A 16,142-nucleotide genomic window follows, 5' to 3' on the forward strand; every position below is an offset into this window, starting at 1 on the left:
GGACTCTCAACATTTTAAAAAGATGTTTATTTGTTTTCCTCTATTCCATAATGAACTATTTTAAAATAAAGGTTCTGCATTCTTTATACGTTCCATGAATGACTTAATTAAGATTAAAAAATTTTCCCCGTGGTATTGCTCAATACATGTTTATTAATTGGAATAAAAACAAAGAGTATGACCTTTGACAGAACTTGCCTGAGTTTTCCATTACTCATTAAACCTTGAACTCTCTTTCAATGTGACTGTATCTGATAACCAATGAAACTTTAACCTCATTATATCAACCCTTATCTAAGTGAATAACTCTATATTCATAAAGCAATATAAAGCTCCTTGGTGGAGCTGAGAAGCTTCTTGAAGAACACTAGTCAGGCATATTATGAAAGTTTACTTTCACTGTTTCTGAAGACAAAGAAGCACAGGAACTACAGCATGGGAAGAAAATCTCTGTGCCTTCTGATTGTGGGAGTTTTTGTGGCATACTACATTTATATACCTCTCCCAGATAATTTTGAGGAGCCAGGAAGAATGATATGGGTGAATACATACTTGAAAACTTTCGCACATTTGGTAAGTTTAGAACTTTGTGATTTCAGAAATGCAGTCAGTTAACCTGGAGAAATAATTTTTCCAGGATTTTGTTCTTTTGATTTATTGATCTATTGACCTTTTGATCTTTGTAAATACGTGTTGTGGCTTTGACAATGTACTAGTCAGAAATGTTGCTTGTTTTTTGCTTTTTATTTTATGTATTGGAATTATGTTTAAAAATGTAAATAACAATCATTGAGGAGCCATTTGAGTAGGTTTTCCTGGAAAATGCTTTGGTTCTTCAGTATCATTAATGTCATAACAGTGACTGTCCACTGAAATTCTTGCAGGGAGAATGTGGACTGAAGACAAGGGAAGGGAAAAACATCTCCAGAAAGGGAGAAAACCAGAGGAATAAGCTGAACAAGGCCGAATGAAAATAATTTAGTAGCTTACTTTTAACCCAGCAGCTGAATTACATATCTGAGCAGTTCCTGCTTTTACTAGAAGCCTGACCTGTAAGGTATACAGCTAGTAAACACCCCCTGCTGTGATCTGTAATCACTCTGATGGACAATGGCTGTAACAGAAGTACATGCAAGGCCTGGGAAGGAATATTATCCAGCTGTTCCCTGCCCAGTCAATAGTCAATGCAAATACCCACAGTTGGTATTTGTATTATGGCCAGAGCAGAGGTCAAGGGAATAGCTCAATGCCTATAATATGGACTGGAGAGCTTTTACCCTAATCACAGAGAAAAATGCCTTCAGGTGGTTATAAGAAGATAATTCTTCTCTTCCACCCATTCTTCAGAGGAGCCTGATGCCGGAGCATCTTTTCCATGGAGAAACTAGAGGGATTTAATGTCCTCCAAGCAATCTGTGTGCCTGACCACAGACAGGAGGCTGCCTCCACAAAAGCCTCAGGTTTCAAATTTCTCGAGGCTGCCCAGACCTTTAGAGTTAATGATTATGGATAGAATAAGAGCTAACATGCTTACTCAGAAAACTGTTGATGTTTTTAATTCTCAGCTTACCCTCTCAGATAACTGAGAAAATAACCTTCAATAAAAGCTAGGTGGAACAAATACTCAGGCCACTCACCGAAACCTCATGAACTAGCAGTGGTCTCCTGTGTTCCCACTTTTGAAAACTCTGTTCTGTGTGTTCTGTCTCTTTATTTCTCACTACTTTTACCTTTATTTTTCTTTAGTCGATAGCCTCCAGTAACACAGATCTTAAAGGACCCTGCCCCTGGGCAGACCCTGGTAATTCTTACCTTAGGTATATAAATTTGTAAACAAACAGAAATTATGCAATGTTGTTATAGATGTAAATAAATTCTCAGGAAATCTCAATGAAAATCAAGCTGAAGGGAGGTGGGTGCAGCGAATGGGTGAATTCACTCCTACTATTTGCTAGAGTGCACACTATAACTTATAACTTTGACTCAATCTGGGCAAAAACAAAATATATATACAAGCCATGTGTACCTCCTAATGTTTGGAATAAAGATAAAGTTCAAGGAAATACTCTATAGGTAAGCCGGTTGGCACATGCCCAGGGTTAGCCAGAAAATGCAAGATAGGCAGAAATGAAGGAGGGTCCTGGGGTGTCATAGCAACTGGCTGCTTGCCATAGCAACGTTGTCCTTGGCAAGTAAAAAAGGTATAGTTCTCTATGGTGCCAGCAACTTTTTGCCTATTACTTCTTTGATTATTTATTCCCTTCATTTTTAAAATCTTTTTCAGGACAGAAATCAGAGACCATGTAGATGTTGCAACTCCTCGATTGATCTTTTATTTCACATTCATTTAACCATTCAAATCCCTGTCAAGTCCTATTAGGGAAACAAGGAGTCTGCCCCCACAGAGTTGACATTGTAGTGGTAGAGGAAAAACCAAATTAGAACCAAATGAATAAGTGACTTCAGATCACAAGAAGTGCCTTACAGGAGATAAAATGAGGAAAAAGAGAGTAATTTGGGCAGAAGGAAGGGGTGGGCCTTACTGCATGTCTGGTCAGAGGAAGCCATTATGAAGTCTGCTTAAAGACCAGAAGATGAAATGAAACCAGCCATCCTCGGTGCCAAGGAAAAGATTTTTCAGGAGGGAGAGCAACAGGTGCAAAAATTCCAGCTGCAAAGTTCTGACAAGTTCAAGAAATCATATACAACATTTGGGTTTGATGGGAAAATTGTCGCAATTTAGTTCAATGAGCTTACATGACATATAATACAATGCTTTATGGACAAAGGTAGTGAGATTTGATATAATTTACATGTACTATAGAGGTATCAGAGGGTTTTAATAAAGAACAATTCCTTTCTCTCATATTTGTTATTGTTGAGCAACAATTTGCAAGAGGTCATTAATTTCTTCTTGGAGCTCTGCTATTAATTATCTTTTTTTATTCATTTAAGCAAAATTTAAATTTATGTGTATGTGTACAAATATGGAGATACATATCTGTATGTATATATATACATATATATACACACCCCTTCTCTGGTAGTCTTTGCATTTATTTCTTCATTTGCATTCTCACCACAATTTATGAATGGAATATACTTTCAGAGCCCTCAAAGAACACGCATTTAAAAAATTGCTTTTCTGTCATTTCTTATTGCCAAATTATCTCCTTCTTGTTTGGGTTTTGTATTTAATTACTCTCCTGCTTCATCTTGTTTTTTTCTTATTTTTTTTGGCTGGCTTCTTTCAAATGTCTGGCAATCTTTCAGCATTCATGCCCTTTCTTAAAGGATTGCACTATGAATAGTAAATCAAAACTCCAACCGATGGATTTAGAAGTCTGGTAAATATCCCTTACTAGCAATATAGGCTTAAATTGCTTATTTATCCTCCCTGGGCTCATTTTTCTCCTTTTTGAAATGGATAAGTTAATATCATCTATCTCTTCCATAGGCAAGTTGTTAATATTATAAATGTTATTAATACACACACAATGCTTAAGAGCTGACTCATTCTAGGGTGAAAGACCAGGAGGCAGGCTGCCTCCCTTTTCTTCTTACCCATTCCATACCTCTCAATTCTTCCATTCAGCTCTCCAGCTGTAAGGCCATACCTCACAAAAAGAGCTGTGTCAATTCTAAGCTAAACCAGTTCTGCCACATGGAAGGGTTTTTTCCTTTATTTGTGAAGCTGGTTTCTTAAGACAAAGCATTTCTTTCAAGAATGATAAAAATGTCTTCTTGTCTGAAAACACTTTTCATTTGCTACAACTCCCCCCATCCCAGCTTTTGTAATCACCTACTGATTGTTCCCCAAGTTAACTTGTGTAGAGCTCTGTAATATTTAAGTTGTTCTGTAACAGTTTACTAAACTGTCTCCCCCTTTTCACTCTGATATTCTTAAGAAGAACACTTATCTTGTTCATCTCTGGAACCCCAAAGCTTTGTAGAGAACCTTACTCTTTATGTGTGTTTGTGGGAAGTGTGGCTTTCAAGGCTGCTGCCTGTCTCCTAAAACATCAGAGTTTCAACAATAGCCTACTTCCTCAATTCTTCCAGTTGTCTCTGGAATAACCAGACCCCCCAAAGTAAGGCACCTGTGAAACAGAGTTCATTAAAGAAGAGAAAGGTTTGCAGGGTAAGAGCAAGACACAAGTTTGCAGAGCAAAGTATGTTTGCCATGGATAGGGAATAGGCCCTCATTATCACCACAAGAAAAAGGCAAAGAGGCATAGATTATGGCCACAGCTTCTGTTTTATACTGTGTTGATCAGGTCTACCTCATGGTTCAGAGGTCTTCTTAGAAATAGAGTCTTATCGGTAGGAGTTAGAAGGTTTTAAATAGGGACTGGGAAAGGGCTTAGAGAAAAAGACGAGGGACCCCTTCAGGGCGATTTGTGCAGCCATTGGACAGTGGCTGATGCTAAGCAGGGCAATCCCTCTAGGAATTGGGTGGAAACAGTTCTCCAGCACAAACAAAGGGTCAATCAACAGAGGCCAGTCATAAGGTTTAAAGAAACCAATGTCAGCCAGCTAAATTTCAAGGACACGATCAGTCTTTGCCAGCAGGTTTGGCAAACAAGGTATGTAAGCCCACTCAACCAAGTTGCAATAGTAAATCGTTCCAGGGACCCCTTCTGGTTGTGTTAGAAGCTTTCCTGTCTTCTATTAAACTATCCCATTATTGTGCATGAGGACTCCTCATTAGCCTCTCTGAAAGCCCTTTGGGGGTGTGGATCCCAATATAGATTTAAGCTAATGGCATGATAATTAGTCTTAAGGCTGTTCTAGGTCACCTTTAAGACCATTGTGCACATTCTTAGTCTAGAGAGTCTTCTACAACGTTTTGCAGTTGGCTGCTATGCTCTGACTGATAGACTGGGGTAGGGTGTTTTCTCCTCCCTAGGTGTGGACAATCACAGACATGATTAAAGTGGGAGCTCTACACTTGTCCTTTTTCCTTGGAAGAGCTGGATTTCTAGCTATCTGCCTAACATAAGGTATAAATGAGGTATAAGGGCCAAGAGAAAACTTCCATTTTGTCCTCGGAAGGTGTGCTAGCTACAACTGAAAAATATATAATTAATGGGAGAAAAGGCATACCAACTTTTTAGTGGGCATAGAAGTTTTACAAAATAAAAATTCTCAATGAAATGGCCAGATGGTTGACGCTTTTGTAGCATTTTGAGGTTGCAGAAAGAATGGGAGCTTGGAGCCTGGTCAAAAATAAGTTGTGATGGAAACTTATGGTTATGGGAAGAAGAGAAGAGGAGGCCTGGCTAGCAGAGCCAGTCTTGTTATGTAGCTGAGACCTCACAGGTAACAACCTTCAGAGAGAATAGATGGTCAATATTTCTTTTACACCTTTAAAGGTGTCAGAGTCTCGGCTAGCCTGTCCTGGGTGTGGACAAGAGAAGGTCCTCAGTGAAAGCCTGGCTATTATCAATGCACATTTTCTCATAAGATGAAAAATTCCCACACCAAAGATAGCCCTTCAACTACTGTATTTTCATCACTTCCGAACTGCCATGTTGAAATATATTAAGGAAACCCATTTGGGGATGATGTATTGTGGTTTCCTTCAGAGTGCTCTCCCTCTTTTCAAACAATTACTATAGGCATAATATTTGCACTTCTGTTTCTTTTCAAAGGACTGAACAGGATTCATGTAAGTTAATGTGTGCTCATATGTTCATAAATCTCTTTGAGATTCTAAGATGTGCGTGAATTTCATTTTCAGGCTACATTTATTGAGCTGCTGGGACTATATCATTTTATGGAGTCCTTTATGATTTTCATGAGCTTGGATGAAGTCCCACCAACCTCAGATGAAAATGTCACTGTGACTGAGACACAATTCAACAACATTCCTGTTCGCGTATATGTGCCAAAGAGGAAGTCAGAAGCACTAAGAAGGGGATTGTTTTACATCCACGGTGGTGGCTGGTGTTTGGGAAGTGCTGGTAAGTGAATTCTTTGAAAAACCTGTTTCTGACATAGTTTAAAAAATATTTTACTAAAGCTGTAGTAGGTATACAATGATCTTCACTATGGATATTACAATCTCTTTGTCTTCTTGTGCTTTCTTCTTTTGACACAATTTTATTCTTCCTTGAAGCTTCTAGTCAGTCTTTTCCTACATGCCTTTCCATATCAACTTAAGTAGAGATGAGAAGACAAAACTGTTCCTATTTATTGCTAAGAACACACATTGGTGTCTCTGTTATTCTCCACTTGACATTACAGGATGATCTAATCTGTTAATTCATTTGCTCACACACTTTGTGCATTCCTGCCAATGTTCTAGGAGTAAAGGTAGCATTCTTTGCCTGCTCGGGGCATACATTCTAATAATGACACTCTCTAATCAATTGATAAATAACCAAAAAATACCGTGAGTTTAAAAGTGACAAATGTAGGAAAAAAGATGTGTGTGAAAGTTACATATTGACTGATATATAATTGCCATAGAAAGAGAAATATGCTTAGAAGTATAAAGATGTGTGACTGAGAAAAATCACCTAACCTACCTGAGTCCAGACTTCTTGATAGGTGTATTCATCTGTTTACCTCTGACAAATGGAATGTAGTATGTAGATCAACTGGGTGAGTAAAGACTGGATTGCACCTTAGTTAAGAAATACAAACTCCAGAGAGGAAGAATCAATTAGTTCTGTCAAGAAAATTATGCAAACTTGAAGTTAAGAAAATTTGCCTGTTGATGTGGGAAGTTGGGGTATGGTGGGAAGAGAGAGTGGGAAAGATCTGAGATAAGAAGAGTATCTTGTTGTGACAGGATGACTGGGAGGGTCAGGACAGATCCCTGGAGAACCAAAGTGTTGGGTACAGGAATAGGCAATGAGCCAAACATGAAAAGTGATCAAAAAGGCCATAACATTTTTAAAAAGCCAAAGAAAGTGAGAATCTCAAGAAAGAGATTAATAAAAAGTATGGAATGGTGTACAGATACCAAGTAAGTGGGAAGAAAGTTTATCTCTTGGATGTCAAACTTGTTATGTTACTATTGTCAAGGAGAGACTTCACAGACTACCCACGGATAAACATTGCAACAAGCAAACACTGAGGGTAAGGAGGCGTGAGAATAATTTCTGGCCTTAAATGGACTTAGTTATGAAAGCAATACATAAGAAAATCATAGATTAACAGGAGAATAAAGTAGGAGCATTTTATTTTATTTTAATGTGGAAGAAATATGAACAAGTTGGTAGACTGAAGGAAATAAAGGAAATACATAGAGATATGTTAAGAAAGAGATGGGCTGAGAGTGTTGACCAAAGAACAAATAACCCAGAGGAAGTAAGAGGAAAGAAGATTTGAAGTATAGTGGCTAAGGGAAAAACTTCTCTTTCACCCTCTGAAGGTTCACTGAAAAATCATTTCATAAGATGTAGATCAATTGGAGAGAAAGCATACAGATTTATAAATGTGTTCATAGGGAGAAACAGAGTGATGGTCCAACCTCCCAGTGTGGTACAGAGTCTATCTGTATGTCTTTGAATCACATATCTGAGAACACATTGGTCCAGTCAGTGACATTGTCTTTCCACTGTTGTATATCCATCATCTGGAATACAGCAGGTCAATACTTCTTCCAATAAGGAAGCTGGGTAAGTCTTCTGGAGAATATGGCTGGCTTAAAAGGACTAATGCCAAAATATGCAGGACTGATGATAAAAGGTTGAAGAGCAATTAGAAGGTTCATGGGCAAACTCAAATTCCACTGAGTTGGATGAGTAGTTTCTTATAGATAATCAGTACAGTGTTAAATTTTTCTCCAAAATGTACCCATAAAAGAGGCAATGTAGAGTTTTTGTGAAGGAAATAGACTTTGTATCTCCATTCTCACTAATATCTTGCTATTATTTCTTTTATTTCAGCTTTACATAATTATGACTTGCTGTCAAGATGGACAGCAGAGAGACTTGATGCTGTCGTCATATCCACCAAGTAAGAGCCATGTGGTTTTGTTTTCAGGCCAGATGCCATGTGTACCAACTCCCTCAGCTTCCTTAGATGATAAACAATTATGCAAAAAATACATGTTTCTCAGACTATACTAAGGAGGTGATTGAAAGTGAAGGCTAGGCCTATCCTGATTAGAGCTGAGAAAAAAGTGTCTGTCTGTGTGTGTGTGTGTGTGTGTGTGTGTGTGTGTGTGTGCACGCGCGCGCGCACTGTACAATTCAGGTAAGAAGAAAGAGCTAATCGTAAAGAATATTCTTTTCACATAAATTTAAATTGTGTCATCCATGGACCTGATTGTTTGCAATAAATATCCCTTCACTCTTTATTTTACAGTTTTTAAAGATGAGTGTTCTGGAGAAGGAGAACAATTTATAAAATTACATTATGAGTAATTCCTACCTTTGATGGTCATTGTGAAGAATAAATGATAAAATACTTAAAACAGAATTAACCTGGCATGTGGCACTTGATGAGTCTAAAATATTAATATTTATTAACAAATTGAAGAAAGTTAATTGTTCAATTTGTTTCTGTGTAAAGTAGCGTTAGATCAACAACCCATGTTTGAAAGGAAAACATAAGGACAGTAAAATTGGGGGTAGATTGCTAGGTAGCCCCATGCTTATTAGAATTAAACATCAGAAAATAGATAAAAAGTTAAGGAATAATGTAGTGATGACTATTTGCCAAGTTAAATCATTATTATAAAGTTGTAAAGTGGGAACATGATGATGCCCAATATTTAAGTCATTATTAGGGCAGAACCTTCTAATGTGGGATGACACAGAATTCTTGACACAAAGATTAGGATAGAAAGAAGTAAAATCTTTACTTTTGGAGAGAGAGAGAAACAGGGGGAGGGAGAGAGAGAGAGAGAGGATAGGGTGCTGCAGATGAAAGAAAGAAGAGGTGCCATCCCTAAGGATAAAGAGAAAGAAGGAAAAAAGTTATTGCTGTCAGCTGATCCAAAAAGGCAGAAGCTTCTGTGCATGGTTTGTGTTTCCTTTTTCCCCTTCTCTCTGAGATGCCTTATCAGACTGCTTGGAATGTGGTCTGTGAGTAACTGGGTGAGACTTCTCCTTCTATTTTCTCAGTTTTTTCCCATTGCTGTGAAAACAAACCCTAAGAGAAGCCACAGGTAGTTAATCAAACAAAGGAGGCAGCAGTGGGCTGTGATTTTTCTCTTCAAAGTGGGTAATTTTGTGTTAAGAGTTTTCTTCTTTTTTTTCTATTTGTTTATTTCTATTTTTTGCTTTAGATAGGAGCAATGCCATCCTTTCAATCATCAGTAATAAATGTAGTATAGTAGGTAGAATAAAACTTTTAAAAAGGGAATTAGAAAATCCAACCTTATACCAAGTTTTATATTACCACTTTATTTTTGATGATTTTCTTAAAAACGTAAGTCAAATGGCAGTGTAAGTCACATCCCTACATCTGAGTCATTGAAATGACTTATAAATCATATGTACTTAAAAGATAAAATAGACTTTTAAATATTGATACAAATATGTGTCTCACTGTTGAATGCACTCTCATTTCACTTATATTAAAAATAAATAACAACTCTATAAAAAGATGAATCATTTTAGTTCTATTAAAATTAAAATAGCCAATAAGCCTGTGGGAATATGCTCAACATCATTAGTCATTAGAGTAATCATTGCAAAACCACAATGAAGCACACTCACACCTACTCGTATGAGTATAAGAAAAAAGTAGATCATAGCAAATGTTAGTGAGGACCTGGAAAAAGTGGAACCCTCCCTTCTGCTGGCAGAAATAAAAAATGGTGTAGCCACTTTGGAAAACAGTTTGGCGGCTCCACAAAAGGTCAAACATAGAGTTACCATGTGAACCAACAATTTCATTTCTGAATATGTAAACAAGGGTAATGAAAACATATCCATATAAAAGTGGTTGTATGTTCATAGCAACATATTTCATAACACCTTAAAAAGTGGAAACACTTCAATGTCCATTGAAGGGACAAAGGATCTTGGCACTGTAAAGTTTTGCTGAAGAATCACTGACTTGAGGCAGACTGATGAAAGAGAGGAAAGAAACATAAACTTATTTTAACATGTATATGGGGCGGTCTTCCGAGTGAAGACCCAAAGATACAGAGGAAATTGTCCATTCTTATGTGTAGGTCCAATAAAATATGAACAACTGTGTAGAGAAATGTGATTGGACAAAACGGGTATGCTCTAATGTTAATAGACTTAGTGGGGAAACCCAGACAGGCCTCTCTGAGCACTCATCCCATCCTTCTGGGTATACAGCAGGGCCCTCTCTGCAATGGGGATCTTTTGAATCTACAGTTAAGCAAGGTAGTTCAGATAAATTTCTTTATGGGCTGTGTTTACACTTTTTTTTTTTGAGCGATAAAAAAATTACAATATTGACTGTGTCGATGGTTGCATAACCCTCTGAACATACTAAATACCATTGAGTTGCATATCAATATAGGTGACTTACAGAAAAGGATACCCAGATCATCAAGAAACTTATGAAAAGTTACTATACACTAGGGAAGTATAAATTAAAACCATTAGGAGATACCGCTATGTACTTGATATAGCTACAAAGAAAATCACATAAAACACCAAGCGTCAAAGAGGCTATGCATCAGCAGCACTCTCCTAAACTGCTGGCTTAAGAATAACTTGGTCACTGCTCGGTAAAACTCTTTTGGTATAAAGTAGATTTAATCATAGATGCATAACTGTGACCAGCAATAATATGGGTATATATCAATAGAAATACCATTGTATTTTCACAAAAAAAGTACTAAAATATTCATAGTAGCCCTGTTTGTGGTAACCCAGGATTGCAAGCAGCTCAAAACCCCAAAACATTTTCAAGTTGGAAAAAAAAGATTTATTTAGTCTTTATTATTTATTTATTTATTTACTTAATTGTGGTAAGAACATTTAACAAGTGACCTCTCCTCTTGGCAAATTTTTAACTGGCACATTGTTGTAAGGCAGATCTCTAGAGCTTATTCATCTTGCTTGACTGAAACTTTAACCCACTTGATCAGTAAATCCCAATTGTCTTCCCCCTCCCCGCAACCACTTTTTCGCTCACTGATTCTTTGAATTTCACTACTTTAGACTCCTCGTGTAAGTGGACTCATGAAGTATTTCGTCCTCTTGTGAGTGGCTAATTTCACCAAGCCCGACATATGTCAATAGACACATGATTTGCGGTGGATATCCACGCAATGGTCCCTGTACAGAAAGACAGAAGTAGGCAGCAGTGTGGGTGATGTTCAAACACGCGGTGTGTAACAATCAAAGCCAGATACATGGCAGTACGTGCTATATGATTCTATTTATTTAAAAGGAAAAATAGCCAACATCATAATATATATACTGTTTTTCAGGTTAGTGGATACTTCAGGAGTTGAACAGAGTAAATGACAGTTTTCTCAGGGTGCCGGCAAGGCTCCAGTTCATGATCTGGGGGCTGGGTATATGGCTGCGTTCAGTTTGAAAATGAAAACAGTTAGGTGATATGATATGTAAACTTCTGGCACGTATGTTATACTTTATTAAAATACAAAAAATGACATGAAAACCATGTTTTCTCTTCACAGCTACAGATTAGCACCTAGGTATCATTTCCCAATTCAATTTGAAGATGTATATGATGCTTTACGGTGGTTCTTACGTACAGAAGTGCTGGCAAAATACGGCGTGAACCCGGAAAGAATTGGTATTTCTGGAGATAGTGCAGGAGGGAATTTAGCTGCAGCAGTGACGCAACAGGTATGCTTTTAAAAAACTCTACTCATAAACAGATTTAACTCATACATTAACGTGTAAATGCAAACAAAGATATATTTTTAAATATGAAGAAGGATATTGAGAAGAAATGCCTAAAACATCAGTGTCCGTCTCTTATCACAGATGTTTTTGTTTCTTAATGAAATGATAATTCTCTGGGTAGATCATTGATTTAAAATTATATAATGGGTCACTAATATTATGCTAGTCAGATAAATGAGATCATATAATTGTGAGATCACACAATGATCTTATAACCCTATCCAGAGGTTCAGATATGTTATGAACCCCACGCAGAGGTTCAGATGTGTTCAATAATTGTCAATGAAATTTTCTTTGATTGCCAGAATACTCTATTTTAAGACAATTATCAACATATTCAAAGATTACTATGCTACTAACAAAGAAGCAACATGAATAATTCAAAAGATTTTTTTGTGTATATATTTTATGTATCATTTAATAATGGTGATATAAGAATAATAAATGGCATTTTTGTTCCTGATTATGTGTAGGATAACTTTTGCTTTCATGAGAAGATACTGCTATTGATTATTTAAGAACTACACTATTTCCCCAAGGGACACCAGAAGGGTAATTACCTATGAAATAAATAAGTAGAAGTTTAGATTTTATTAAGGTACTTTAATTATAAACTACGAATTTAAAGCTATTTAAAAACATTGTTGCTATATGTTTTGTTAGCTATATTTACTTATATATTTTTCCACATTAGAAAGGGTTTGGCTATTAGAGTCTTTTGGACAATATTCTCAAAAGGAACAAAGGCCTTGGTTGGTGGAATATAAAATATGTTCACAATATAAAACAAGTGTTAGAAACATTGAAAAGTGGATTTCTAATCATTACCTTAAGTTTCATAATGTAGTGAAAAAAGCCTTAGGAGACTTGGATTTCCTAGCTGCAGAATTTCTAGATGTGGTATCAGCCTTGTCATTTTATCTCTCTCAACATTCATATTCTCATCTAGAGAAGGAAATGAAGCCTTTCAACCTTACACAGTTGATTTGAGAGTCTTATGAGAAAATTGATATAAAAATATCCAGCAACCTATAATAATCTATACAAATGGTCTCCAAAATGTCAAAAATGGTCTGCTTTGGCCATAATAGTTAAAAATCTAAATCAATATTATAACTTACAGAATATTTCAGGTACCTCCAATAATATCTGTATTTCTGTGGAGAAGTTATCTTTTACAGTATAATATATACCTTGGAAGCATTCATAAAATTAAATTTTAAAGTATATATTTTCAAAATTTCAAACATTTTATATTTTATTCTTATGAATCCCTTTTTTACCTACTCTGATATTTGTGTATTTCTCTCTTCAGGCCACTGATTTTTCCATATACTACATTAGTTTTGATTTTTCAAATGTTAATAGAACATTTTGCACAGAAAGCTTGTACGAATGTCTTAAAGTAGCATATCATTTAGCTCAAGGCTACCTCACAAATCCCCCATTAGCAATCCTTCTCCTCCATAGCAAAGGCTACTGGTATACTAGCCTATTTTAATAAACTCTTACATCAAAAAAAGAGAAAATGTATGTCATTCTTCAAAGAAAGGGTGGGAAATTAATGTTCTAATTATCAGTTAGATCCTTTTGCATCCTCCATGAAGAATAGGTGACAGATTATTTTTATTGAGCTAAAAATTTCATTTAATGAAGGAATATCTGGTCTGGAAACCCATTTTGAATATTTGGAAGTTTGTTGAGATGGTATATTTCAATTATTACTCAAGTATTTTGAGATTATAAAATTGTATACCGATTATCTTATTACAATTATTATCGTAATATAATATTACATAATATTGTATTGTAATATCATATTGTAATATTTTAAATGAAAATAATTTGTGAAAATCATCTTAATTATTTCTCAGCTCTTAGATGACCCAGATGTCAAGATCAAACTCAAGATCCAAGTTCTAATTTATCCTGCCCTTCAGCCTCTTGATTTTGATTTACCCTCGTATCGGGAAAACTCACACTTTCCAGTTCTCTCCAAATCACTCATGGTCAGGTTCTGGAGTGAATATTTCACTACAGATAGATCACTTGAGAAAGCTATGCTTTCCAACCAACACATACCTGTGGAATCCAGTCATCTCTTCAAGTTTGTTAATTGGAGTTCCTTGCTCCCTGAGAAGTTTGTAAAAGGACATGTTTATAACAATCCAATTTATGGGAGGTCTGAGCTGGCTAAAAAATATCCAGGGTTCCTGGATGTGCGGGCAGCCCCGCTGTTGGCTGATGACAGCAAATTACGTGGTTTACCCCTGACCTATGTCATCACTTGTCAAAATGATGTCTTAAGAGATGATGGAGTCATGTATGTCACCCGCCTTCAGAATGCTGGAGTTCGAGTGACCCATAACCACATTGAGGATGGATTTCATGGAGCATTTTCATTTCTAGAATTTAAAATTAGTTCCAGGATCATAAATCAGTATATTATTTGGCTAAGGGAAAATCTATAGTGAAATCTGTATCCACAATATATTCTTTAAAAAAAAAAATGAATCTCTCAAAACATCAGAAAATCCACGTTAGCTTTGGTCTTTCTTGAAATGACCTTCTTACGGTCCACATGTATCACAATAATTTTTAGAATAAGTAGTCACTATTCTGTTTTTATTTCTTACTTTGAGGGATTTCATTCAATTTCCACATTATCTATCTGCTATTTTTAACAATCTAAGAGTTTTTTTCTCTTAGATTGTTAATTCCATTTCAGTGTGTTAGCTACTATTTACAATTGTGAGAGTATAGCATAAGCATATATTACCTTTTAGAGTAATGTGAATATTTTAATCAATGTATATTTAAGCTCTGAAACACTCCTGATCACAGATATGAGTTTAGTGCTTTCTAAAAGCATTTGCCACAAAACAATGCCATTATATTACCACTGTAAATTTCTGTTGAAAAACTTCTAGAAATCAGGTACCAGGTGCTAAACCTTTTCAATATTAAAAATTACTATGGCACTTTCAGAAATTAGCTGTTTTTTTATTTGAGGAAAGGTAGACAAACTGAAGTTTGTTCAAAACAGAATAATTTAATCTGTTAAAGCCCATCTTGCCACTGCAGAGAGCAAGCCCAAATAAAATGGAATGTGTTTCATGGCAGGGCAGAATTGTTTGCATTGTCCTTCAGCTATGTAGTGTATTCTAATTATGAAACACAGCCATGGGCTGACTTCAGGTGACACAGGAGCCCCAGGATATCATCAGGGACCAGAGCTACTCTATCTTTGCACTTTCTCCCCCTCAGTGTCTGAGTGTATGTTCATGCTCATAGTCATTGCACTTTGATTACCACTGGAATGTTCTATTTAGGAAAAGATGAGATATGACAAAAGAGCTATGTTAGAGGCAATTTCATCTTACAAAAATGGGAGTGATTCTAGAAACTCCAATCAAGAGACTTCTTATATTTCATTTAGAAATTTTATACTTAGGCAAATTATATTTTCTTACTAGGAACTAGTGCAAAATGCCACAACCATCCATAGTAGTAACTTGTTAAAAAGCAAATGAGAGATGATGCTTTTCTGAGTATATATAGAGAGTTGTGGTCTAATATCAAATGTAACAAATGGACGTGTAAATTGGATGATGGTCCCAAGTCAATCATTCTGTACAAACAAAAGATGTGTTGGACTCTTTGAAATAAACTCTTAAATTTATGCATATATGGTACTTGAAATTGTTTCTTCTGATCCTTTCCTCCAGGGTAGGAAGCACTAACAGTAATACAGGGACTTGCAAGCAATCCCCTTGAGCAAGAGCTGGGTAATCTACTGTGATCTGTGATACTTTCACATTAAGCAAACATTTTCTTTGACTACAGTCATGAAAGTACAAAGCAGACACAAAGGGATGAAAGGGAATAAATGCAACCACTTTTGTTATGTTTTTCTTTTACTTACAAGATCTTTTTCAAAATCCACAATAATTTAAGTTTGTGAGTACACTTTCTGAGTACTTTGGAAAGAAAGATGGGTATTAATTAAAAAGCTGGGATGAATGGAGCAAGAATGGTATACTTGTAAATCACAATAATTTTCTAAGCACTAAGAAAAGATTTAATTTGCTCCTGGAAACATTTAAATCTTAGCAGATAGGAGGGTGAAGCGAGATGGGAGGCTAGCAACATCTTACCAGCCACTCACTGTGAGACAGGGGAGAGAACATCCTAGACACACCTAGCTAGGGGAACCACCCAGAGGTATCACTCCAAGGGCACGGTGAAGCTGTGGGAGACTCCAGTAGCCAATGAGGAGGTCTGGAGCTGAGAAGGAACAGCATGAAAGGCAAGTTC

At 36.3% G+C, this 16,142-nt stretch overlaps 1 protein-coding gene across 1 annotated transcript; it reads left to right on the top strand.

The window, feature by feature from the left end:
* Positions 1 to 266: 266 nt before the first annotated feature.
* On the top strand, positions 267 to 15,509 carry LOC128591805 (arylacetamide deacetylase). Its single transcript, XM_053599567.1, has 5 exons — positions 267 to 573; positions 5,744 to 5,966; positions 7,902 to 7,971; positions 11,594 to 11,765; positions 13,700 to 15,509. The coding sequence occupies exons 1-5, from the start codon at positions 436 to 438 to the stop codon at positions 14,294 to 14,296; spliced, it is 1,200 nt and encodes a 399-aa protein (XP_053455542.1). The 5' UTR covers positions 267 to 435; the 3' UTR covers positions 14,297 to 15,509.
* Positions 15,510 to 16,142: the final 633 nt, after the last annotated feature.

The sequence above is a fragment of the Nycticebus coucang genome, chromosome 8 (genome assembly GCF_027406575.1).
Source record: "Nycticebus coucang isolate mNycCou1 chromosome 8, mNycCou1.pri, whole genome shotgun sequence".
Taxonomy (NCBI): Eukaryota; Metazoa; Chordata; class Mammalia; order Primates; family Lorisidae; genus Nycticebus; species Nycticebus coucang.